The following is a 27,256-nucleotide window of genomic DNA, read 5'->3' on the forward strand; positions in this document are numbered from 1 at the left end:
TGTGTCTAAAATAATTTCAGAGACACGTAGGGGCTTCTGAATCTGTACCTACACACTACTATTTCCTTCACAAAACATACACCTTAAGGCTCAATAAATATTCTGGATTTGATTTTCAATAACCCTTTGTTCTGTTCAAGGATGGTAAATCTTTTCTTCTTAGACTGTTCGTTACCTCATATAGTGTGTGATATGTCTACACTTTAGTCCATGTCTAAAGATATTAATGATTCAGTCTTGCTTGGCGAAATTTGATCATTTTTTAAATGTGTTTATTTCTACTCTGTGTCATTGACACAGGACTTGGGAAATGTATTTTGATATTCACTGTCTCCCTTCTGGAAGTATAATGCAGATAGCATCTTTTTCTCTTGCTCTATTTATTGTAAAGAAATCCTTTGTCCCACGTTAACAATAATATTTTGAATTTTAACAATGAAAATAAACAGAAAGAACAACCTTAGTAGCTGCCTGGCATTCACGAGAGAATCATAAAGGTATTTTTGAAGGAACATCTTTTCTCTTAAATGTTTATTTATTTCTGAGACAGAGAGAGACAGAGCATGAGCGGGGGAGGGGCAGAGAGAGGGAGACACAGAATCCCAAACAGGTTCCAGGCTCCGAGCTGTCAGCACAGAGCCCCACGCGGGGCTCGAACTCGCGGACCATGAGATCCTGACCTGAGCCCAAGTCGGACGCTCAACCGACTAAGCCACCCAGGCGCCCCGTGAGGAAACATCTTGATAGTTGCCTAATTTTGTTCATAATTAAGACGGATTTTACTTATAAGCTGACAGCAAAATGTCTAGAGGTATTCTAGTTAAATTGGCTCTCGGGAAAGAGAAAGAAAAAGCCCTGGCTTGTAGGATTTCCCAATATGACTGTGGCCTAAATACCCCCACCCCTGACGACTGATAGATGGTTTTATTGAAGTTGTTTCACCAAATGAATATTTACATATGAAGGTCTCCCCCCACCCCCCCCAACACATCATTCTATACAAATCTTTCTACTTCGAATCTTCCTCTTACCACTCAAAAGGACGGAGAGAAACAGTCGTTTTTTGGGTATGATATAGACAGGACCACCTCTTGGTCACAGTGGCACACCTGAGAAGAGAGGACCGAGCCAGCCAACTGCGATTCTCTTCTTCAGGACCAACCGGGGTGGAAACGTCACCTTTGTGTTGACCAAAGTGGAAACTCCCATGACTTCAGTGTTTCTCCTAGAAAGATTATGACCATGGTGAACTCCACGGGGAGAAAAAAAAAATCATCAGTACAAAGCTCTTCCACAAATGTCACCATGGCAACCGCCATTAGGGTTACCCATGGTAACCGTAAAATTGCAGCATCCAGGTTGAGCGGTCCACAGACTGATTGTCCAAAATGGAGAGAGAACACGGCGCTTTGGTTTCTTTCTACTTCTCCACGTGAGGCCTCTAGGATTACAATGCTTTCCTTAGCATTGACTCAATCTGGGAAAACTTCAATCTCCGTGCAATATCCAGCGAAGTCTCACCACGCTGAGGAGAAAAAGAAATTACGGTCCTTTGTCTCCAGTGCAGTCCAAGGTCGATGCAAAAGGCCTAGCAAACAGTCTAGACCAACTGACTTACAAGCCTGGCAAGGGCTGTAAAGGTCATTTGGTTCTAACAGGAATAGGACAACGTAATTCCTTAGTGAGGACAATTAGCTTTGCTGTCAACAACATCAGAGGCAATTAATTCACTTCAGCACACAGCCCAAGTTAGGAGATGCTGTTGCTAGAAGGACCTCGGACCACAGCCCACAGATTCTTACCCGATTCTTGATCATGGGGTCTGCATGAGCTTCAAGGAGCAGAGGGATGAGATTCTGGTTTTTCATTTCGCAGGCGTAATGTAACGCGGTGCAGCCGTACTGAAACCAAAAGACCAACAGTGAGTTCATCGTGGGCTCTACGGACCCGGCAGGCGGCTCCTTCGGCAAGCACTTGTCACATCCTAGAGGGTCCACCCAAGCAAACCGGTCTGCAAATCATCCACGCACACCCACTTTTCTTGTATTTCAAAAGGCTTCCCTGCCTCCATGTGTATATGGTTAACGTCCTATACGCCATTAATATCTTCCTTTCTCATTTTCTGTTCCAAACTTAACACAGCCTGCAAGAAGTTAACGCTCAATTGTCTCAAGGTTTCTTTGTGGAATTCTATATGTCCGGGCAATCGCCACCTCGATCATCGTACCGTCTTTTCTCCTCAAGGGTCCCCACACGGGCCTTTTTGCAAATATCATCCCCCGTGGTTGTTGATCAAAATCCCCGCAACCCGAAGACGGTGCTCATGTCGCTACAGCCCAGCTCCAGGATCGGTGCAGTTAGTTCTATGTAGAAACCTCTCATGCTTGGTTTGCTGTGGCTTATATTCTGCATTCTAAAATAGCGGATCTCCTCTGCTGGTACTAACTTAAAACACCAACTACAAGTGAAAAGAGATGGATAGCTAGGGTGTTTGTGCCCCAGATATTGCCTCTCAAAAAGCAGCCCAACAACCATGGTTTGGGTATGTGACGAATTAATGCCAGACCTTATTAACTCTTCTAAGAGCATAACGGATAATGCTGCAACTGCTGATTTTTCTTAAGTGATAACATCATGCACCAAACAGCTGGCTTTGAACTTTTCCATGTGAAATAAAGTGAGTGTAATTACCTAGAAATACAATGCACCGCATTACTTCGAGTTGGAAAAACTATCTGAATATTCAGATAGTCTTAGAAAAATGGTGGCGCATGTGTGTGTGTGTGTGTGTGTGTGTGTGTGTGGAATGTAACAGTCCAGCTAGAGATACATATCGAGAAGCAGAAAAGTATCCTAGAGAAATTTTGATCACAGGCAAAGTTTTAAACCTTTTGACTTTAAATGAAAGGACCAAGAAAAACCTTCAGCGAACCATTCACCCAATCTTTAATAACATCTTACTTAATACATTTTGAAGTTTTCTAAGGAATGACAGAGCACCGTAGTCATCTATCCAAATTAACCCAAAAATTCTATTTTCTTTTTGTCTTTTTTTTTTCATGTTTATTTATTTACTTTGAGAGAGGCAGAGAGAATCCCAAGTAGGCTCTGCACTGACAGCGACAGTGACACGGGGCTCAATCCTATGAACCGTGAGATCATGACCTGAGTCAAAATCAAGAGTCAGACGCCCAACAAACTGAACCACCCAGGTATCCCCCAAAATTCTATTTTAAATAAAAGGAAAAACATACACTTCAGTAACTTATTCTCCTGTGTTCTCTCTCTCTCAATCTCTCACACACACGCACACACACGTGCACACACACGTAGAGCTACCTCCGTTTAAACATATGATGATACCAATATAATCAAAACTAAAATGATGTAAATAATTAATAGAAACAGGGATGGGCACATTTCCTCTCTCACGGAACAGCGGTAACACACATGCACCCACAGAGGTGCACACGGCATAAAACAAATCAAGGATCACAGAATATTGGTTCGTGTCTACTCAAATTTCAACTTGCCTCCTTTCTCAATAAACAATTGGGAATCCAAAACTTCATCCAATCAATATAAGCAAATAAAACGTCATACAAGTAAACATCGGGCCCATTTATGATCATTTAAGGGAGGAAGAGGGACGCAGGGTGTACGGGTGAAAGGTGAGAACAAAACCTTATATTTAGTTAGAGACAGGAAGAAGTTCACTGCTGCTTGCTCATCACGCCCTCCGCGCCACTTGGGCTCTTTGACTTTGATCCTCATCCATGGAGTTTACAGGTGGGGACTCGCTTACGGGTGGGTTGGGAGCTTGGCCACCGCAGCTGTTGTTCGTTGAGCACTTACTGTGTGCCAGGCACTCTGCTGAGCACCCTACATGAGTCTGCCTCGCAAGGTAGGTTTGTGGCTACCCTCACATTACAGGTGACAAATGGAGAGTCCAGTACGTGTGTGACTTGTGAAAACGCCCACAGCAAAACATGAGAAGCTGGGGGCTGCCTGGGCGGCTCAGTCGGTTGAGCTTTTGACTTCGGCTCACATCATGATCTCACAGTCTGCGGGTTCGAGCCCCACGTCGGGCTCTGTGCTGACAGCTCGGAGCCTGGAGCCTACTTCCGATTCTGTGTCTCCCTCTCTCTCTGCCCCTTTCCCACTCGTCTCCCTCTCCCTCTCTCTCTCTCTCAAAATAAAAACATTTTAAAAAGTTCTAAAACTGTCCTCCAGTCCATAAAGATCCCCGTGAGTTTAGTGGCAGCATCTAACCGACCCCCAGCTCACCTGACTAGCAGTGAAAACCGAAAGAAAGAAAAATGAAACGTAAAGAAAGACGAGGAACATGTAGACGTGTCTAGGAAAACAAAGCGAGTAACTCTGTAGGTGACAAATACTCTGCCCGCAAATACCATTCTGAATATCATTTCAAGGTGACTAAACGCACGAACTTACGCAGTCCGTGGCGTTCACATCGATGCCAGCGTCCAGCAGCATTCGAACGAGAGCCTCGTTCTGCTTGGTCTTTGACACCTGTTACAAACAACACGTAAAGAGGAGGTTCATTGACAAGCGTTTTCTCCATCGTGTGCCTGGACTATTCTATTCCACGGGGTTTATTTTAATCCCAACACCTCTATGCGTCTATGCATCTTTCTTAAAATCTCCCCGCCTCCTCACCCCGCCCAGTACCAATCAGGTTCTCAGACTGTGGTCCTGAAGCAGCAGCGTGGGCACCTGGGAACTTAGAAATGCAAATTCGGCGGCCCCACGCCAGACCCGCCAAATCTTACTGAGGTTGGGGCCCAGGGACCAGTCTTTCCCTTCCTGGCTCAGAACCCACAGGCACTGTCCCATTGCTCTGAGGACAGAAGCAAACTTCCCAGCCTGTCCTGCAAGGCCCAATTTGTCTTGGCCTCTGGTCCCTGCCGGCTCACCCTGCCCCGAATGTTCCTTCCGCCTAGAAGCCTCTCCTCTCTTCTTCTATTTTCAAAAAACAATTTTTTAATTTTATTTTAGAGAGAGAGACAGAGAATCTAAGTGGGGAGAGGGGCAGAAGGGGAGAGAGAGAATCCCAAACACGTTCCATGCTCAGAGCGGAGCCCAACGTGGGGCTCGATCCCACAATCCTGGGATCATGACCTGAGCCAGAATCAAGAGTCGGACGCTTAACCAACTGAGCCACCCAAGAGCCCTGTTTTAAATTTTTTTTTTTAATTTTATTTTTAAATCCATTTTTAGTATCCCAGCCCGAGCCCCTCTTCCTCCAGGAGGCTTTCCCTGACCTACCCGGCCAGGTGAAATCTCTCTCTGGGCTCTCGTGGCACTGATCACCTCCCTGTATTACCTACTTCAGAGTAATTTTACAGGCGTTTCTGCCGTATTTTATTACTGATGCGTTCTTCACTGCCCTCCAACGAACTCTTGCACGGACAGGACTCCATCTGTTTGGTTCATCTCTGCATCCCTCACACCCAGTGCCTGCACGTAGTAGGGCCCCAGCAAGAGTGTGCCAGAAGGTCGAACAAAGAAACGAAATGAACCAGACCCCTCAGAAATCCCCTTTTCCTACCCAGTTCCCCGAGACCCTGACCACAGGACAGTTTGGGCGTCACCCCAACGTCCCATTGCTAGGGGAGCACGGCAGTCCTGGCTGTCCCGGAGGTCAGCCCTTAGCCATACAGGAAGCCCCACCCAGTTTTCTTCCCTGGTTATACTTCCCTCCTCTGTCAACATCTACACTGCCTTTCTCTGCAGTGACACAGTCCTTCCTGGTCCCTTCCTCTGAAATTTCCTCCCCGGTCGCTTATGCCGTACGTATCTCAACTGCACAGATTCAAGCCCCATGAATAAGTAGGAAAATGTGCATTAAGAGGCGGTTATTCATTCCAATTGGTATTTTTGCCAGGGCCTCCGGCTTTTAAACATCTGACCTTCTTAGAAAGCAGCGTTGTGAGTCAACAAATTCTGAACGAGTCTTTCTAATCCCCCTTTCGATCCTTTTGAAAATACACGGAAGATCTCTCACCGGCCCTGAAACTGCAACTGCCATGTACTAAACACACAAGTAATTTTTCGAGAACTTTTCTGGGGTATAAACAGAGTATGTGTTTATCAGTGACTTACAGTTTTCTTTTTCCCATAAATCGAAGCATCAAAATCAACACTATCATATCTAATTCTGTAACATTTAAATACCCAAGGAGGTAACAATGACACTTCCAACTGGCAGATTTTGTCCCGGAGCCCACGTTAGCAAAGACAACTAACTAACTAACATCCACGGTCTATTAGCTGCAAGGAGAAGGGAGCTTGGTCATTTAACGAGTAAGTGACACATGTGTTGAGTCATCTCTCAAAGGTGGAACCAGCCACTAGGGAACCAGATGGAAAAAAGGGAATGAGTCAGCACAGAGCTGGTGTTCTTTGGGGGGTAAAAAGAGGGAGGCACCTGGGTGGCTCAGTCGGTTGAGCGTCCGACTTCGGCTCAGGTCACGATCTCACGGCTCGTGGGTTCGAGCCCCACGTCGGCCTCTGTGCTGACGGCAGGAAGCCTGCTTGGAATTCTCTCTCTCCCTCTCTCTGCCCCTCCCTGCTCTCGCTCTCGCTCTCGCTCTCTCTCTCCCCCTCTCAAAATAAATAAATGAACATTAAAAAAAAAGGAAAGAAAGAAAGTACATTTTTAGAATGCAAACCGAGAGTTCATTTTTGTTACTATTTCTTTATACATGACCGGCCCAGCAAAACTTGATGATTCATGCTGCTGATCTCCACGTTTGCCCTTTGGTCACACGCACAGTGGACTTACCATGAGGAAATACCCAATAAGCATAACAGGCATTAAGAGGATAATGAGTAGGTAATCAAAGAAGGTGAATTTTTTCTTCACAGCATAATGCAAGCAGTTTCTCTGTTTCTGAAAATTAAGAAAAGGATTCCTCATTAATATTTGTCTCAAATTTCATATTTTCAGATTACCGTATCAAAAAGTTTAGTTTCTGGGGCGCCTGACTGGCTCGGTCGGTAGAGCGCGTGACTTCTGATGTCAGGGTTATGAGTCTGAGCCCCACACTGGGCAGTGGAACTTAATTAACATTTAGAATATGTGCATTTTTCCATGCCATTTAAAAATGGTAAACATAGGCCTATAACGGCTTCATGACTTTCTACTGAATGGAGCCATTCTAGTTTATTTAACCAAACCCTATCTGTTGGACATTTCAAGTTTTTAGCTTTCTATTTTTATAAATTATACTGCCTGAACATCTCCATTCATAAGGCTTTGTCAACATTTCTAAATTTGTCTTTGGCAAAAGTTTCTCAAAGTATAATTGCTAACATGAAATGTGTGAATGCTTTTCGTATTGCGCTAAACTGTGCTCGGGTACAATAACGATTTAAACTTCCTTCCTGAGGCACCCGGGTGGCTCAGTCGGTTGGGCGTCCGACTTCGGCTCAGATCCTGATCTCTCAGTCTGTGAATTCCGGCCCCACGTCGGGCTCTGTGCCGACAGCTCGGAGCCTGGAGCTTGCTTCGGATTCTGTGTCTCCCTCTCTCTCTGCCCCTCCTCCACTCATTCCCTCTCTCTCTCTTTCTCTCTCAAAAATAAACATTAAAAAAATTTTAAACTTTCTTCCCGATCAAGCCTTGATTTTCTTTTTTAATCCTGCTCAGTCTGACAAGCCAAAAAAAGAGCGTATTTATGTTTTAATTTAATGTGCTCTCCAGAGAATTGATGGTCTCTATTAGGCGCATGCATGTGAATCACCCACAGGGCTTTTCGTTTTATTTTCAGGCCTTTGTTTATAGGACGTCTGAAAATGACTCCTGAACATAGATTTAAGACACGAGAAGGCACCGGTTAAGCTGTTAACGTGCAAAGATTAGTGTTTGGGAAAGATTAAATATTTAAAAACCATTAAAACTATTCTCAAAATAAAAAATGTAAACCGAACCCTCCTTCTGATAAAGTCTCTGTTTATCTAACATATCCCTAAAGTCCTTCCCAAGATGTTCCTGATGCCAGAGGATCCCTGCAGGCTGGCTGAGGTTCTCCGCCTTCTCGGCCCCATCCCTGTGCTGTCCGACATCGCCTTCCCCCGGCTTCCAAACGAGCACGTCCCCCCGACAGAGGATGTGAACCCACGGACATCTGCCTTCGCCACTCCCACTCACCACAAGCCCACACACCTGGCCCTCCAGCTGTGTGCAAGGGAGACGGTGTCACGGTCCACGAAGCTGCTTCGCTGTCACATTCGGTGCAGGCATGCCTTGCTTTTAAACCCAACCAAGCAAAAAATAGGAAGTACCAGCAAGAAGGCCCGGTAGCGATCCATTTGCTGATAATACACGATTGCTCCAGAGGAGCTGGTGTCGATACTGACTTGGAAGGGGGTAAGCGGGCCCGACAGGCTGTGTTTTCCTCACTCCGTGTATGTGAGTGGAAACAGAGCACTCGTCAGTATTACAAATAATGATTTTTTATATTTACTGAGTGTACTTTAAATGCTGTCTTTACTCGGATGCAGACACTGGCCGTTCCAAGGTGCTCCGAAAGAGATGTTCTCAGCAATACACTTGTGTTCTGCTCGTCCTTGATTCTGAGGGTTCCGTCGGCTAACACTGCATCTTTAAGTACCATCTTTCTGCCTCTCTGTGTGGCTTCCAGGAGCCTCTGGTTCGTGACCTTGTTTGTCCTCGGCAAATACCTACCTGGCCTTCTTCAATCCTATGAGCGAACGGTAGGATCTCCCGGAGAACATTGACCCAGTAGGTAAAAACCTCATGAAATAGCACCACCAGGTCAGCATTTCTTTTCCAGGAAATCTTTCCCATTCCTTCTGGAATCATGAGGAGGAGGAGCAGGGAGAGGGAAGCAGGAAGGCAGGAAAAAGCATGAGGAGGAAGAGGAAAGGAAAGGGAGAGCTCCAACTAGCCAAATGAATGAATGAAGGAATGAATGAACCTTTCTTTTCAGAAGTACAAGGACATAATTAACCATAAAATACGCCTGCTGATTGAACTATGATTTATTTTGGCTCTTTAGCCTGATAGAATGGTATGTGTTAGTCCCTTTAAAGAAAAAAAAAATTGTATCAGGAGCTACAAGCAATGAGAAAATGGCACATCCTCGACTGCTAGGAGGAGAAAGGATTACCACAGTCAATTGCTGTCTCCACTCATGTGTAATGGCCTACCTGGTTTTTGAGGTTCACATCAGCATTTCTTTTCAAGAGGAAGGAAACGATTCTCAGGTGCCCCCGGCGGCAAGCACAGATCAGGGGGGTGTCTCCATTAAAGCCATCTTGCACATTGATACAGTTGCGGTCCTCTCTCACCCAGCGCCACACTTGACCAAAGTCGTTCTGATAGGCCGCCTGGCAGATGGGCTAAGAGGGGAAAACCACAAGCAGGTCCTGAAATACCGGCATAACGAAGCCCCCCGTAAGAGAGAAATCACCACCCGATAATTTAAAGCTCAAGTCTTTCCAAATCGCGATACAGTAAAACCTTGGATTGCGAGTAACCTGTTCCGTGAAGGTTCCACAAGACGAGCAAGAATTTCTGACAGCTTTTCACTTGATAAACGGGCGATGTCTTGCAATACGAGTCGTACATGACGCCGAATGTCACGTGATCACAACTGAGCCAATGGTTCTTGAAGTTCACTTTGAGAGACATGCTTTGGATTACAAGCATGTTTCTGGAACGAATTATGCTCGCAAAGCAAGGTTTTACTGTGTATCGCTTTGTACATGAGATTTTTGGTCTCCATTATGCCGAGCCTTAAATCTAGAACAAGGCCAAGTCCACGAGGAACCTCTCAACGATTTCCTAAATTGCTTGGCACACAGATGCGTTCAAGAGTGTGCTCACGGATGGATGACGCCTGTCAGAGAGGCAGGATTTCACCGAATATAGAGTAGGTGCATCGGAGGAATTTAGGGCAGCACTAGATGATCAAACAAAGACATATGGCGCCCTGTGCTCCAGGAAACCAGCCCGGTGGAAAAGACCCATTTTAGACAAATAATACATAAATAACAAATGACATCATTGATTGGATCCGATGCTTTTTATTTAGAAAGTGTCCTAAGGGGCTTTGCAAAGCATCATGGGAGCTTGACAGCAAGACCTAAGCTGACCTCCTCCCCTTGCCCACTTTCCCCCACCTTCTTCTGGACCTGTCTTCTGTTTTCAATGCTTCATGTTTGGTTTCTTCCATCTGGGCCCCACCCTTACTGCTTCCTCTGCACAAAACACCTTTCCCCCTCTCTGCTCACCTGGCTGCCTCTGGCCCATCCCTCGTGTCGTCACTTAAGTTTTACTTTACCCCGTCTTTCCTGACTCCAGCCCTGTTTCACAGCAACTGGCCTAACTGTCCACTCTTGTCTTAATTCTGTATAATGGCGCGCTGCAGGCCAGCACGAATCGGGAGGGGTTGAGGCAGCATTGAGTGCGGGAAGGCACTGGCTGCCAGCTTCGTGCGGATAGAGGCTATACTGTTCCACGTAATGTTTGAATTTATTCCATTCATACCCCCAGTATGTAACACAGCACTGGCACATGGTAGGCAAATACTAAATATTCTCAGACTGATTTTAATTAGAGAGTGTGAAAAAAAAGGCACTTAGAATCACACCTGGCATGCTCAATTTATGGAAATTATTATTACTGCTTATTCAGTCGTTCTGTAATTTGGCGACAAGGTCAGACCTCTGCTGTGTCCCAGTCGCAGTTGCCGGGGACAGGTGTACAAAATACTCTCAACCATGCAAAATGTACTTACCAGTTGGGAATATAGCGTGAGCGCACACACACACACACACACACACACGTTCAACAGTGAGAAAACAATGTTAAAGAAGCACAGATTGGGGTAATGAGCACCAGTGAGAAAGCTGAGTGGTATGTTAGCGAAGCAATTCATGTTTCTAACATAGCCAAATATCATAATCAGTGAGCTTTTAAAAGTAAGATTTTTTTAATGTTTATTTATTTTTGAGGGAGAGCGCGTGCATGCAAGCAGAGGAGGGGCAGAGAGAGAGAGGGAGACAGAACCCCAAGCAGGCTTTGCACTGTGAGCGCAGAGCCCCGACGCAGGGCTCAAACTCGCCAACTATGAGATCATGACCTGGGCCGAAATCAAGAGCTGGATGCTCAACCAACTGAGCCACCCAGGCGCCTCAAAAGTAAGATACTTTAAAAAAAAATTGTTTTGACATTTATTTATTAAAAAAAATTTTTTTAATGTTTATTTATTTTTGAGAGAAAGAGACAGAGCATGAGTGGGAGAGGGGCAGAGAGAAAGGGAGACACAGAATGTGAAGCAGGCTCCAGGCTCTGAGCTGTCAGCACAGAGCCTGACATGGGGCGCGAACTCACAGACCGCGAGATCATGACCTGAGCCGAAGTCGGACGCTCAACCGACTCAGCCACCCAGGCGCCCCAATAGTAAGATACTTTTAAACCCAAGGCCCCGCTCACGAAAGAAACATCCCAGAGGCAAGTCAGCTCAATAGCAGATAAGAGGCAAAGTTCTGTGCCCCCAAAAGAAATGGGCATGATACAGGGGTCCAAAATGCAGTAGAAATGCCCAACCACACAACCCCCCTTCCGCTACCGCACGGGTCACCCCGTGCCTAGGCCTCATCACAAGCTGGGCTCAGCAGCGTCTCCAGGTTCTGTGGGGCTGACGTGCAAACGACCAGAGCATTCGAAAGGACGCGTTTGCTGTCAGCAAACTGGGTTATAGTCGTGATTGTGCAACTAGCCGCCTGGCGACCGTGGACAAATCTCTCCCCGTCGTGCGCCTTGGTGTCCTCAGTCACCAGACAAAAGAATGAGGCGAAATTCCATTTCGTCGTCACACCCTGTGACTGCCACCCTCCAGTCTCTCCCCAGCCAACGCATCTGCCCCATCCACTTCGAGGTGGTGGGGAAGTCCTTTCGAAGCGCAAACACTACCCCACGGTGTTCAGCCCTTATCTTAGCAGTGGCGCCCAGCCACTTAGATCTCAACAACGAACAAAACAGAATGAAACACAACAGTGATGCTGAGTCGCCAACTCTTAATTTTGCGAAGTAAATCCGTGAGAAACAACATCATCATTTAGTAAAATAAAGGGTTTTTTAGCATAAATGTAAGAGCAAAACTATTTTAACAAAATATACAAGGACACAGTCACAGAAGAGGGGGAAAAAAAAAGCCATCCTTTATATGAGACAGATTTCGCTGTATGGAAAACCCTGCTTCTTTGTCTGTTTTTTTTTCTTCTAATTTCACCGTAAATCGGTGCAAATTTGCCACAGATTACGACTCATCCTTTATAGGACTAGCATTTGGTAACTGATACACCACCATACTGAACTTGAAAGCAGGTGGCTATAGAGTTAATTTCTTTCTTCTTAAGATTTTAAATTACAACATTAAAAATCCTGGCACATTTCATGCACTCATCTGGCTTCCCAACTTCTCTTAAAACATTTAAAGCTTTGACAACGCTGGGCCCACATTCCCATAGGACACCAAATAAAGCCCCCCTTGCGTGGGCTTCACTGAGAGTCCTCATCAGAAAGGAAGAAGGGACAAGTAGACAGTTTGCCTTCAAGAGACACCCGGTAGGGCTGAGTTCTTCCTTAATCCCATTCAAGCGACCGTCCTTAAAACACCACCCCGATCTTATCTTTTAATCTTTCCTGAGCTTCCTGTGTCCCAGGCACAGAGCTGCTGTATTTGAAAAGTAAAGTGCCATCCTGGTTCAGCTGGACCCCCAAGTGGCTGGTGGAGTGAACCACGGGAAGGGTTGGGCGCTGTTGTAAACTCCCAGACTCCACCAGGGGGCAGCTCAGGGTCATGAAAGCACAGATGGGGACCCAAGGGAAGCCCAATACAAAAGCTAGGGCCCAGAAAGAGGAAGAGGCTGTCCTTTTGCCTTGAGGGAAGAGTTATCGTGAATTCTGTTGGCCTCTGAAGTTTCTGGAACTTGGGGGATTCTGGGGGAGGAAGAAACCGGTGGAGACCTTGGGAGATCGTCATGATATTTCCATCCCCTGGTGCCTTCTGCCCATCCTCACTGGCAAAGCACTAGTTGAGATCTTCGTTGTTCTCACCAAGACTGTTGCAAAACCGGTGGTTAACTGACCTTGCTTCCTCCTGTCTCCCCCTTCCAGCCCCCACTCCGACCGCCAAAACGGCAGCTTCCTGTCACTTCCCTCCCGAAACGTTTGGTCACTTCATGACCCGCTGGGTTAGGATGCTGTCCTCGAGCTGACACACAATTCTTCGGATGTCCCAAATCCTGTCTTTCCAACTTCGTCTCTTACCACCGCCTTCTCTGTACCCTTGATCTAAGTGAAGAAAGGCACGAGTATTACTAACAGCTATCTCCCCAGCTAGACTGTAAGCTCCGTGAAAGCAGGTACTGTGTCTGTACTAGAACATTCTATCCCCGGCATCCAGCATATGCCTGGCACACAGTAGGCATCCGATGTCTATTTGGTGAACAAGTAAGGGAATGAATGAGTCGTAACGTGATCTCGCCTTTATTGAGTCCTTCAGCTACTTCATTTAACCCTCACACAACCCTCCGAGCAAAACCGTATGCCCCTTTTGTATTGGTGAGACTGAGGGAAGTTGCCTTCCGCGCCCATGGTTACACAGCTCATAACTAGCAGTGCCAGCAATGAAATCAAGGGGAATGACTACGGAATACATCCATTCTTCCGGCTGTAATTACTTCAGGCAGTTTGAAAAACAGCCTTCAGAATGCCTTCTGGCTGCAAGACTTTGCATTTGAGATTATTTTGTGTTCCACTTGCACCCCAATTAAGCTACAGTCTACACTCTCAGGAGGCTGGTCTGTCCCCTTTCCGCCCTGATCAGCTGGTGTCCAAGCCTTCCTGGTTATGTATCCAGATTCTTCTCCAAACTGACCTGGATATAGCAATATCTGCCAAGAGGTAAAGGAATAATGGTCTGAGAGGTTGCAGGAGAAACCAGAAAAAGATTTGGTCCAGATGCAAAGAAGGAAAAGTTGCAAAATGGACGTAAGGGTATGAAGTGTAAGGAGAGACTCTAGATTTGATCCTGAATAAGTATCCAAAGATCAATGTTCATAGAGTGATGGGGCAGGAGGCAGAACACTGGGGCCTGAGCACATGGTCTACGAGGAATCAGAGGGTGTGACTGGAGAGGAATTGTCGTCACTTTGGCAGTAAAAGCCAAGACAGAGCTCCTGGAGCACAGAGGGAGGCAGCAGGGTCTCGTCCTCATTCTGCACATCTGTAGGCAAAGTGCTATCACGTGGTCAGAAACGCGGGTTCTGGAAAGAAACTCTCTGGGTTCCAATCTCAACACTGCCACATAAGAGTACTGTAGCTGGACAACTTACTTAGCCTCTTTGTGCTTTGTTCCCTTCTAGATTTAATAACCACATCTTCTTGGGGCACTTGGGTGGCTCAGTTGGTTAAGCATCCAACTCTCGATTTCGGCTCAGGTCATGATCTCATGGTCTGTGGGATCAAACCCCACATCAGGCTCTGTGCTGACAGCGTGGAGCTTCGCTTGGGATTCTCTGACTTCCTGTCTCTTTCTGCCCCCACCCCCCGCTTATGTGCACTCTTGCTCTCTCTCTCAAAATAAATAAATAGACACTTTAAAAAATAATGATAACCAAATCTTCTTTATCAGGTCACAGGAACGTGACCGCATAGATGAAACACTCAGCTCAGATCAGACCCATAATAACAAGCCCTCCATTAAGGTAAAGTACTCTTGTAATTATTTAAAACATGAGGAGCCAGGGAAGATGGGCAGAGGTGGTCATGAAAGGGAATGAACAGCAGTGGAAGCCCTGGCCTTAAACAGGATGACAATCCGGGCTCTGAGCAAAGCACGGGAGGCAACTCAGGTGGTTGGGATACAAAGAACGTTTCAGGTCTGTCAAACTTTTCACCCAGAAGCCTGAAGTTTTGATCTCCATGCTTTATGCCAATACGTATCTATCGTAAATAAACGGGCATAGACAGATAACTCAACGAGCCACCATTACGTTTAACTAGATGAGCAGGTTAGTAACACAGGAGACAAGACTGAGACAAGGATAGAAGAGGTTCTGGAACCTGGTGGGGAAGATTTGGGACAGCCATCATGAAAAGCGCTGCATGAGATGAATAAAAAACATCAAACTGCCTGAAGCGTCAGGTTATGTAGAAACGCGTTAGACTACCAGACAGGTTTGCAGTTCTCCTCGGCACATCTGTCCTCAGGGAGGGGTGGGGAAAGTGACAGGGGCAAAGAACGAAGGTTAGGAAACAGGTCTGTCAGGCAAGGGCTTGGGAGGTGCAGCTCACCCTGGGATACAGACTGAATGGACGACGTATGGAAACCAGGTGGAGCCTGATGGACTTGGAAACAGAGACAAGCAGATAGAAACACGAAGGAGGATGAGAGCAGAGTCAGCACGCGTGATCTAGTGGGAAATGGGACCAGTTACGGAGTTGGGATAGGAGGCAGAGTCACCGAATCCTACCTGTTGCAGACTGGGCTTCGTCCCTAGAAGTCACGAGCGGTCATGTGGGGTGGTTGATTTGGAGCAGAGGCAGAGGTCCGGAGAAGAGAGGGAATGCTTGGGGGTGTGGAGGTCACTGCAGATGACCCCAGGGAACAGAAAGAAAGGGGAAATTGCGCTCCGGAATCAAGGGAGGTAAGGGTGGGTCCTTGGAGGAGGGTGGGCAAAAGTGAGAAAATAGAGAAAAGGGCACAAGCAAAGACTTCAAGCCATTGTCATACAACAATAATGGTGAACAAGAAAGAAACAGATCGAAGGAGAGACTGCCACGAGACTTCAGTGGACATGCAGGGGAAGGTGGAAAGGAGGAGACGGAAGGGAAGGAAGAGAAGGGTATGTACCAAGAGTGTGTGTGAGTTCAAATCCACTGACTTGTGGGGATGGCGTCCCCTGGAGTTGGGCTCCGTGCAACCTGGAAAACTGAGGCACAGCGTGAAGGGAGCACGCTAGTGAACGGACTTTTCTCTCCCATCTCATCCTTCCCAGCTAGTTCAGGAACATTCCACGTGCATTTCTGTATTCTGTCTGCACTTGCTTGTGAGTGTACGGCTGGCTCTCTTCCAGGATAAATCATGTCCCAGCCCACACGTCACCTCTTCAGACAGGCTTCCCTGACCACTGGCCATCCGTCCCCCAGCCCAGGTATGGTCTATCACATCACCCTGTTTTAATTTGCGTCTATTTAATTTGCGTGATTTTTTTAATTTGCGTCCATTATTATGGAGATTGAGCTTAATGTTCCCCATTTCCTAAGAGAGTGAGGTGGCCATGATTTTTGCCGTGTTCAAAGCCCCTCAATTGTTCTTCCCCCTATTCTGGCCTCTCTTTCAGTCCAACGGCCTCACTCCCACCTTAGCTACCTGCTTGCCACCGTTGTGACTTCCCAGTTGCACTATGGGTCCCTCAAAGCCCACTTCATGGCTCACGTCCAAGGAACCTCCTTGATCTGTCCTACCGAGAGTATGAACCACACAGCGCCTCACTCTGCTCACTGGCCTTTTTCCTGCGTGTTAAGTCCGGTCCCTCTAACCAGGACCAGTGGTTCTCAACCCTGACTAAGCACTAGGGCCCTTTAAAAAAAATTTTTTTTAACGTTTATTTATTTTTGAGACAGAGAGAGACAGAGCATGAACAGGGGAGGGTCAGAGAGAGGGAGACACAGAATCCGAAACAGGCTCCAGGCTCTGAGCTGTCAGCACAGAGCCCGACGCAGGGCTCGAACTCACGGACCACGAGATCATGACCTGAGCCGAAGTCGGCCACTTAACCGACGGAGCCACCCAGGCACCCCTAGGGCCCTTTTAAAGTACAGGCCCGGGTCCCATCACTAGCCAACCAAATTAGAATCTAGGGAAGAGGGTATGGCGAGTAAGGCGGGGGTATTAGTGTTATTTTAAAAAGTTCCCTGGGTGTTTCTAAGGCATAGAGAGGGTTGGGAACCACTGTAGAGGTGAAAGAAAGGAGCCCCCATAATAAAGGTAACCCTTAATGGAATACTGCAACTCTTACACTGATGTTCGTTAAGGAGCATCAGAAACTCAGGAAACTTGACACGTCAGGGACCACTTTTTGTGAACTTTCGTCTCGCCGTGTGCCTGGTTTTAAAAATACCCCAAGGGCACCTGGGTGGCTCAGGGGGTTCAGTGTCCAACTCTTGATTTCTGCTCAGGTCATGATGTCAGGAGATCGAGCCCTGCGTTGGGCTCAGAGTTGGGTGTGGAGCCTGCTTAAGATTCTCTCTCTCCCTCTGCTCCTCCCCAGCTCATGCTTTCTCTCTCTAGTTCAAACTAACTAACTAGATAGGTAGATAGATAGATGGATAGATAGATAGATAATAAAAAGACTCCCAAACTTGGTGCTAGAACCCCGCCCCTGCCCACTTTGTATCTCACTCTCCGAGGGCCTAAAATTTAAGGAGTGTCTCTGGGGAGGTCATGACACGTTCAGCAGGTAAATGATCCGCTAAAATATTCTATGTGTATCATTTACAGAATCATGTTGGACACCAATCCCAGTGGCGGAGACATCACAGCTGGGAAATACTTGGTGTTATTTTAACCACGCAGCAATACCTGAGCTGCGTGCACCATTACCAGTGTCTCTAAGAGCCAGACGTGCCCCCCGCCCCACCTTCACCGTGGTGAAAATTCTCCTACAGAGTAACGGAACTTCGCTGGTTCCCAGTGTAGGGAAAGAGCTCGTGGAACTCTGCCTGCTCTCCGGGGGACTCGGTCAGTTGTTCATTAACCATCTCCGCGCTGAAGCTCCACACCACGTGAGAGGTTTCATAACAATTTCTGAGAAGGATTTGTGCTTTTTGAAGCAAAATGATTCAGGTAAAGAGCCTGGGCGCACTGATGAAGTATCTTCTCGGGAAACAAAAGAAGATGGGGGTGCCTGGGCGAGTTAAGCATCTGACTTCCGCTCAGGTCACGATCTCGCGGTTCTTGAGTTCAAGTCCCACTTCTGGGAACACGAGCCCCACTTCGGGTAAAACATGAGTCCCATTATTTTGGGGTGAGCCCTGCTCCTCTCTCTCTCTCTCTCTCTCTCTCTCTCTCTCTCCCTCCCTCACGGGATTTTCTCTCTCTCTCTGCCCCTCACTCACTTGTACTCCCCCCCCCAAAAAAAAGAAAACAAATGGGATGCCTAGGTGGCTCAGTCTGTTGAGCATCTGGCCCTTGATATAGGCTCAGGTTGTGATCTCGCAGTTGTGGGATCGAGCCCCACGTTGGGCTCTGCGCTGAGCACGGAGTGTGCTCGGAATTCTCTCTCTCCCTCTCTCTCCGTCCCTCCCCTGCTGGAGTGCTCTCTCTGTCTCTGTCTCTCTCAAAATAAATTAATTAATTTACAAAAAGAGAGAGAAAACAAGACAGTCTTTTTTTCCTTTTCAGACTAACTAATCTTAGGGAACAGTATTGAAGGGTCCATCTATTTGTACAATTAATCTCAAGCCTTTCTTTCTGATGGCTCATTTTGTCACATGCTGGAGTTTGGAAATTTCTTAATAAATCCTGTCTGGAAGGCAAATAAAAAAAGCATAGGGCTGGTTTTTTTATTTTCAAGGTTGACTTAGGCCCATTTAGCTTTTATGTAACATGAAAGAAAGTTCCAGAAGTGGTGGAATTGTAAAGAAGAGGAGGAGAAATGGAGGCAGAGCATAGTTATCTGTTTTGTATTCTTTCTCCAACAAGGTCTCCTTGAGAGTATGTTGTCTTTACTGCTGGAAGACTAATGGGGCCCCACTGCTGGGCATCAGACCTGAGAAGCTCTGAGGTCAGTGATGACAAGAAGGAGAGAGCAAGAAAGCCTTTTCCCCCAACGAGGAGGAGAAAAGGTGAGTTCTCGCTGCCGGGATCGAGCAGATCAGAAGCCCAGATACCTTCCTACCACCTCAGACCACCCGAGAGGTGAGTGCAGAGCCCAGAGGAAGCAGGGACGTCACCCTTACAGCCTCCTGGGCGCTGGGACCTTCTGTCAAACAATGGCCACCCAAGGGTAAGGAGGACCATGCTGGAGTTACTGGCGGTAATATACAAATATACTGCAGCACATAGAACTACGGAGGCATTACGTTACGCACCCGAAACTAATATAATGTTACGTCAATTATTCCTCAATAGATGTATACATATATGCAGTGTAGGCACCCCAAAATACACCCCTGGCATAATGATTATTCTGAGCTGAAGTCAACAGAGAAGAAGCAGATACAAGGAAAGTTCTCTGCCTTCCTCCCAGTTACTTAAAAGCATGATATAAATCTGTGAAGGGATTCCCCCTCCCCTCTCTGCCAAGAAGGACAAAAGTTACCCTTGCCAGCCCAGAGAAGGCACCAAAGGAAGAGACATAATAACATTTACTCAGCAGCCCTTGCCTTCCATTAGCTCCCCCATATATCTGCCTTCCACAGTTTGCCACCCTAAGAAATCAAAGTCCTTCTGCTGTGTCTGATAGCTCCTCTGAAAATATGTGGTCCTTTTGTCGAGACGGTGTAAGCGTCCCAGTTCTGATCACCCCTTTGAGTTACTCATCACTGGGTGCTCCCGTGTGTGCTTTGATTAAGAGACACTTATCATGATGAGCACTGAATGAGGTATAGAATTATTGAGTCACTATATTGTACACCTGAAACTAATATGACACTGTGTGGTAACTACATTGGAATTTAAATGTTTTTAAAAAGTATAGGACCAGGGAATGAATGGGGAAAACTGGTCGGCTCTCGTCCTGTTCTCATTCGGTGGTTTGCATTCTTTACGCCTTAGGAAACGTAGAAGGAAACTGGCACAAGGCCAAAGCGACTGGCACCTACATGACAGATGAGGACATCGTGTCTACACATTTGAGGAATTACTTCAGAGCTTCTCACCCTCTCTAAAATCAGAGGTGGGGGAGTCTCGCAGAGAGACCGCCTCAGAACACCAGAGGATAAGACTAAGTTAGGTTGTTGTCTTTTCCATTCACCTGTAATTCCCACGTGCAACTACAGTTCCAGCTTCCGGAAAACAAGCTAAGCCTTCTACTCATCTAAAAGCACCCACTTCTAGGGGCGCCTGGGTGGCTCAGTAGGTTGAGCATCGTCCAACTTCCGCTCAGGTCATGATCTCACGGTCCATGGGTTCGAACCCTGCACTGGCCTCTGAGCTGACAGCTCAGAGCCTGGAGCCTGCTTCGGATTCGGGGTCTCCCTCTCTCTCTACCCCTCCCCCCCTCTTTGTTTCTCTCTCTCTCAAAAATAAATACACATTAAAAAATATTTCCAAGGACCCACTTCTCTTCAGGCTCTCTGACCCACTACTCTGGGACATCATCGCTCAGTCAACTGAAAATGCAAAGCGTCTAAAGCCAGCAGTCAAACCAGAGTCCCTGCAGCAGAGCTCAGTAAGAGCACCCTCACGCCAGATGAGTACCTCCCAGGGTCGAGGCTGCTGGCGAGTAATGAGAAAGCAGAATACACACCTCTTTTCCGGAAACAGCATCCTTGGCACAGCGACACTATGGAAGATCTAACACTTATTCCTCATAGGAACCTGCTACTCAAGCTAGTTTTACCACTGCCTTTACTATCCTCAGCGGTGGCTACGTTTACCTTAAAAACAAACAACAAAAACCAAGTCTGTATCAATGGGGAATCCTGCAAATTGAGAAACTCTTTGCCAAAAGGGTGGGCAACTCTCTTCTCTCTGAAAATGGTGAACCTCCCAGGTGCTCATATGTTTCATACTGCTGTTACTAGAGTTAGTGAACAAGTGTGCGCAGTCAGACGGAAGGGCCTAGAATCTACGTCCACTTGTGATATGGAGTCGCATGGCCATAACGTCTATTTCAACACTACCTTAGACTATCTTGGATTCGATATTAATTATGAGCTTTGAATAATTACCTATGAGCGTCTAGGCATGTTAGGAATTTTTAGAGGTGAGTGTGTATGTGTGTGTTTGCACATGGGGTGTCGGATTTGTCTTTAAATATCATAGTACATTCCAAGTTGCTTTGTCCTCCATATATCTGAAAAGTGAAACATTTATTCCACTTCTGGGGATATTCTCATTGACCCTGAAGGGGCCCAGGGTAAGTCTCCCCAGGGTATGCCACTTGGGCCCGTAAAGTCTTATTTTGAGCTAGAGGCAGTCAAGATCCAGTAGACTCAAGAGAAACAATATATGTAGTGTTCCCATACATACAAAATCAAATTTGATTTTCTCCTGTTAATCTGTCTCATGTCAATTTAGTTCATAGACCAACCAGAAGAAATTTTGTAGAGGAAAAACTTTTCCCCCAACAATGCTTATAAATAATTCTTCCTATCTTGCCTTGACTCAACTACTTGCCAGATCAACACCCGATAAACAAACAATATGCACTGCACAGGAAGAGACTTTTTTTTTTTAACGTACTTGGTCTCAGGACCGAGATTACAACCTGGCTGCTTAAAGTGTGGTCCAGGGACCAACAATACAAGCATCAAGGAATTGAAATGCATAATCTTCACCCCCACCCAAACCTACAGAACCACAATCTGCATTGAAACCAGAGCTTGGGTGATCGGTCCTCACATTAAAATTTGAAAAGCACTAGCCTAGAGCAGTGTTTCTCCCAAGGGAGGTAAATTGCTCCTCTCCCTGAGAATCACTGGGTTGCCCCCCTAAAAAGTAAGTTTCTCCATTCTACCACAGTGAGTGAAGCAATTTCTCAAACTTTAGATTGCCTAAATCTAAAGCTTAAACTAATCAACGAGTACATTTACTATAAAGACACGCACACACACACACACACACACACACACACGGCATTGGAAAAAATTGCAAACGCAGAGAAACTGCCTTTAGTAGAAGAACCACCGGAGACGGTTCTGTTGAGCATTTGTAATGAAATGCAGAACAACCAGTTAATTGTGTTAGAGAGGAAAGGGAGTAAATTGTGAATAATGACATCATTACTCTAGTTCGTACACTACGTGTACGCCTTTGAAACATTATTTAAAAATTTATTTGATTCTAATAGGTTACTTTCAATACAGGGGAAAGAAAGCGTTTTTGTATCCATCAGATATGAAAAGAAAAAACTCAAAGTGCCAAAAAATATACATTCTGCCTTTGTCCCTCTTTTATACAGGGATAATCTTTACTTATAATCTCTGGTAGTGATTTTCTTTTCAAATACCAAGTTCAAAGGTGTCAGTCCGTCCCTGCTTTTCCACAGAAGAGTCAGTCTACTTTTGTATGTTTAGAAAATCCAGTGGGGCGCAATTTTCACTTTTCCTCTGGATGTTTGACATCAGAAAACATGACTCTGTTAATTCCATTTTCCTAAGTCCCTGCAAGATCCAAATTACCCCCACAAACATCATCTAGACATCGGGACATATATATATTGTATAACTCTCTACTTACACCTAGCTCGAGTTGTAGAATTACAAAATGATTTGCCTCATAATATTAAGTGTATTAAAAAGATTAACGCCCAAGACTTCGTTTTGACTTCACACTCTCACGGAAAGCTATGCAGAAGAAAAGGAGACATTTTCACAGGAACGGGAAATTACATTTGAAAAGCAAGGGCAATTTTTAACACCTTTGGAATCTTACTTCCAGAAAGGTCACATACCTCCGAGTATAGGATTCCCATGCTGGCCCTCCACAGATCTGCGTCACCCCTACAGCTTCTTGAATCTTCCGGAGGTATTTCTGATTCACATAAAATCCGTCCCGGCCCAGAGAAAGGTCTCTAGAAGTCAAGGCTGGTGGCAAGTCCTTTCTTCCCACACTTGCGAACGTTCTTCTGGCAGTTCAGTCAGCCGCACACCTTCTAGAGAACCCAGCCCAGGGAAACACAGGCATTGGTTTACAGCGTAATGACCCCAGTGTGTCTCATTTGATGTTACAACCCTGGGGAACCGGTTTCTGAGTCATATTTGCCCTTCCAGTACTGATGTGTGGGATGACGGGAGCACAGTCAAGAGTGAAAGGGAAGTTCTCACCCCAACAGGAAGGACTCAGGGCTCAACATGGGGTACTGTGGGGAAAAAGTAGGATACTGTGTTTAAGACATTAACTGAAATCTGGTTTTCAGTGGCTATTGAGAAAGGCTAGGGATGGCCAAACTCACTTGTTAGAACGCATATGTCTGCCACGGGCTTGACTTTGATGAAAAATAATCTTCAAGAACTGTCACCATGGATTATTTGCGATCTTTCAGCACAGATAAGGTCAATTTTTTTCTTTGATGTTCCTGATTAATAAAAACAAATTAAAGTAATAAGTCAAGTGACAGATGAAGGTCAATTTTTAAGCCATATTATTTTACATACATGAATGTGTTCACTTTCTTTTTTTTTTTTAATTTTTTTATATTTATTTATTTTTGAGAGACAGAGTGAGACAAAGTGAGACTGGGGGAGGGGCAGAGAGAGAGGGAGACACAGGATTGGAAACAGGCTCCAGGCTCTGAGCTGTCAGCACAGAGCCCGACGCGGGGCTCGAACCCACAGACCGTGAGATCATGACCTGAGCTGAAGTCGGACGCTCAACTGACTGAGCCACCCAGGCGCCCCGAATGTGCTCACTTTCAAGGGCATCTTTGAGTAAAGCTTGAGCAACTCAAATTGAAAAAACTAACCTCTTTGAAGAATCAGTCCCATTTACATCCTAGTTAATTAAATTATCTCTAAATGTTTAAACTACACTTAAAGTATTACTCTATTTTTTTTTTATTTTTTTTTCTTTAATGTTTATGTTTTTATTTTTGAGACAGAGAAAGACAGAGCATGAATGGGGGAGGGGCAGAGAGAGAGGGAGACACAGAATCAGAAACAGGCTCCAGGCTCTGAGCCATCAGCCCAGAGCCTGACGCGGGGCTCGAACTCACGGACCGCGAGATCGTGACCTGAGTCAAAGTCGGACGCTCAACCGACTGAGCCACCCAGGCGCCACTACTCTATATATTTTTAATGTTTATTTATTTTTGAGAGACAGAGAGACAGAGCATGAGTGGGGGAGGGGCAGAGAGAGAGGGAGACACAGAATCTGAAGCAGGCTCCAGGCTCTGAGCTGTCAGCACAGAGCCTGACGAGGGGCTCAAACCCACGGACTGTGAGATCATGACCTGAGCTGAAGTCGGACACTCAACCGACTGAGCCACCCAGGCGGCCCAGTATCACTATATTTAATTTGCTTTTGTAAACACTTCAGTTCTGAACCTAACAATTAATACTTTCCCAGCTAAAGGGTCTTATAAATGTAATAAACTTACTATCATAATAAGTATTAAGTTGTCTTAAATAGTCTAATACTGTTTATATATTCAGCCAAATATTTTATAATATTCAATTTTAAAATTGTCTATTTTAAATGAGTCTAAAATCATTTGGCTTATTACATATTTTTTTTTAAGTTTATTTATTGTGAGAGAGAGCGAGAGAGACACAGAGATAGAGAGAGAGAGAGAGAGAATGAGTGAGGGAAGGGTAGAGAGAGAGTTTCTCTCTCTTTGAGAGAGAAACGCAAGTAGGCTCCATGTTGTCAGCACAGAGCCTCTACGTGGGGTTCTATCTCATGAACCGTGAGATCACGACCAGAGCCAAAATCAAGACTCGGATGCTCAAACAACTAAGCCACCCAGGCACCCTATGCTGTTACGTATCTTAAATGGAATCACCAGGCGACTTGGCCAAATGTTCTAATTTGCCGAATCTCTTTAACATTATACACATTTTGTATACTAAATATGATACCAAATACTCACACACTCTCTCTGAACACAATCAGAGCAAAGCGTGAAAATTTCCCAGAATTAGAACACTCACACACACCTATGGGAGAGCTAGTTTCAACCATCCCGAGCAAACTGTCGGGATTCTTCCAATCATTGAAGTTTCTTCAGTGGCCAAGAACAGGGGCTGGGACCCAAGGCCTGAGCCTACATGTATTCAGGGAACTTCTTCCTACACCACTGATGAACACGATGAGCTACTTTTTTACGTGTTATTACAAGAATTACATACTTTGCCTTGGATTTGGGATTAGGACCAATCTCCTGGGAGTTTAAGAATTAGCTAATTCTTTGGGCTCCTGGCTGGCTCAGTCCATAGAGCATGTGACTCTTAATCCGGAGACTGTAAATTCCATCCCCACATTGGGTGTAGGGGTTGCTTTAAAAAAAATGTTTTTCTTAAACACAAAAGAATTAACTAATTTTTCTGTTGAAGGTGGAAGTGTGCAATAACCACTAAAATTGCGGCTGACTTCCCCTTTGGCTTGGTTCGATTTTGCATTTTTTAAACGTCTTAAGACCTTTTCGGTGCCTTTCCTTTAGATGTAAGCATTAATGTTATTTCCACTGGGTACTTCATGCTCTTACGCAAATCGTCTGCAACCCCTTTTAGCCTCTTTTGTAACCTCTTTTAACTAAGTGGTGTGGACAGACCTCTTCACTCTCACTACCTCTCTGCTAAGATTGCTTCCTTCTCCACACTTCTTCCTCCCTGATTGACCTCGAGAGGCTTCTTTAATTTCCTGTCAGGACCCAAACTCATCTGATGGGATTCCGCATGTCTCTCTAGACTGCATCTCCAAGGAGAGCAGAATACATCACCCTAAAACACGCCTGTTTGTCATGAGGATTGTTTTGACTTGGTTGTTTCTGAAAGCCTGCAGACACACAGGAGAATCTCTGAAAACAGAGCGGAATCTACCTTTCTGTAAAGGACACCTACCCTTAGCAAAGAAATCTCTATTTTTAAGGTGTCTCCCTCTGGAAGAGTAGACTGACTCTAAATCTCGTTTGGAGATTAATTCTCCAATTAATGGAGAAGACAATGGCTTAAGTCTAGAGAACAAATGACGCTGTTTACTGTGTTTTTACCGGTAGCATCCCATAACTTTCCCCACCCTCAAACATCTTCTTTTTTCTTTAGCTGGAGATGGTGTTTAAGGCATTGGTTTGGGCCACTTCAAGGGATTTTACTCAGTTTTCCTGGGTCTCCCATATGTACACATGAGGTACGCATGTTACTGAACTTCAGTTTGTTTTCTTCTTATTAATGCCTCTTTCATTATGCAGGGTTCTCAGCCACAGAACCTCGAAGGGAAGAGGAATGATTCTTTTTCCTCCCCTACAGTCTGGTTTTAAAGGCACAAAACTATTATAATTATGGAAGAGCATCTGCTTCCATGTAGGGTTGCCTCTTAAAAACAAGCCAATAAAAAAGCAATCGACTCATTGCCATTGGTAAGAACACTCTAGGCCAATGAGTCTCAACCAGCGATGACTTGACCCCCAGGTAGGACTGCCAGATTTAGCAAATAAAAATATAGGATGTTTAGGGGCGCCTGGGTGACTCAGTTGGTTGAGTAGCCAACTTAAGCTCAGATCATGATCTCACGGTCTGTGAGTTTGAGCCCCATGTCAGGCAGCTCAGAGTCTGGAGCCTGCTTCGGATTCTGTGTCTCCCTCTCTCTCTGCCCCTCCCCTGCTCTCTCTCTTTCTCTCAAAAATAAATAAACATTAAGAATTTTTTTCAATACAGGATGTTTAGTTAAATTTGAATTTTAGATAAATTTCTGAAATACCGCACGGGGCATGCTTATACTAAACAATTGTGTTGTCTAACTGAAAATTAAAGATATTTGACAATGTCTGGAGATATTTTTGATTGCCACCATCAGAAGTGGGGGCAAGCTACTGGCATCTAGAGGGTAGAAGGCCAGGAACGCTGTTACACAAATTCCAGTGCACGGAACGGCACGTCACAGCCAAGAATTACCCTGTTCAAAACAGTGCAAGGGTAGAGAAAACCTCATTGAGGTCAACGGGAGAATTTAATGTGAAAGAAGGGGACTTGGTGAATTACAGTGTTGGAATGGAACATGGTTGCAGAGAGGGGAAAAAATCTTTCTCCTTCTACCCTTCTAGGTTCTTGGTTGGGGTTCTCTAACAGAAGATAAGTTAACAAGAGAAAAATGAAGAGAAGCTTGTTGTATCTCATATCTGTATAGAAGAAGCTCGGGGATGTGGAAGTCAAAGAGGTGTTTAGCATTTAGGTTATATACAATCTTAGGCTGATGGAAAAGAGGATCTGGGGAGGGGATGGAAGGAAAGGGGGAAGCGAGTTACGGACAGGTGACCAGGGAAGGTGCTGCAAACAAGGGATGTTCAGTAAGGTTTGTCAGGCAGATTTAAG

The 27,256-nt window shown here is 45.6% G+C and overlaps 1 protein-coding gene across 1 annotated transcript; it reads right to left on the reverse strand.

The window, feature by feature from the left end:
- Positions 1-666: 666 nt before the first annotated feature.
- Positions 667-22,922, reverse strand: ANKRD22 (ankyrin repeat domain 22). Its single transcript, XM_015536265.2, has 6 exons — positions 22,684-22,922; positions 9,199-9,390; positions 6,809-6,916; positions 4,456-4,533; positions 1,803-1,901; positions 667-1,525 (listed from the first exon to the last, which is right to left on the reverse strand). The coding sequence occupies exons 1-6, from the start codon at positions 22,702-22,704 to the stop codon at positions 1,448-1,450; spliced, it is 576 nt and encodes a 191-aa protein (XP_015391751.1). The 5' UTR covers positions 22,705-22,922; the 3' UTR covers positions 667-1,447.
- Between the last annotated feature and the right edge of the window lie 4,334 nt (positions 22,923-27,256).

Source organism: Panthera tigris, chromosome D2 (genome assembly GCF_018350195.1).
Source record: "Panthera tigris isolate Pti1 chromosome D2, P.tigris_Pti1_mat1.1, whole genome shotgun sequence".
In the NCBI taxonomy this organism is placed as follows: Eukaryota; Metazoa; Chordata; class Mammalia; order Carnivora; family Felidae; genus Panthera; species Panthera tigris.

Excerpts from the sequence above, each read along its gene's own strand:
- ANKRD22 (XM_015536265.2), bottom strand. The coding sequence starts at position 22,704 with ATGGGAATCCTATACTCGGAG. Across the intron at positions 4,534-6,808 it reads TTATTGGGTATTTCCTCATG|GTGTCAAAGACCAAGCAGAA; the intron begins GTAAGTCCACTG and ends TGTTTGTAACAG. Across the intron at positions 1,902-4,455 it reads ATGTGAACGCCACGGACTGC|TACGGCTGCACCGCGTTACA; the intron begins GTAAGTTCGTGC and ends TTTTGGTTTCAG.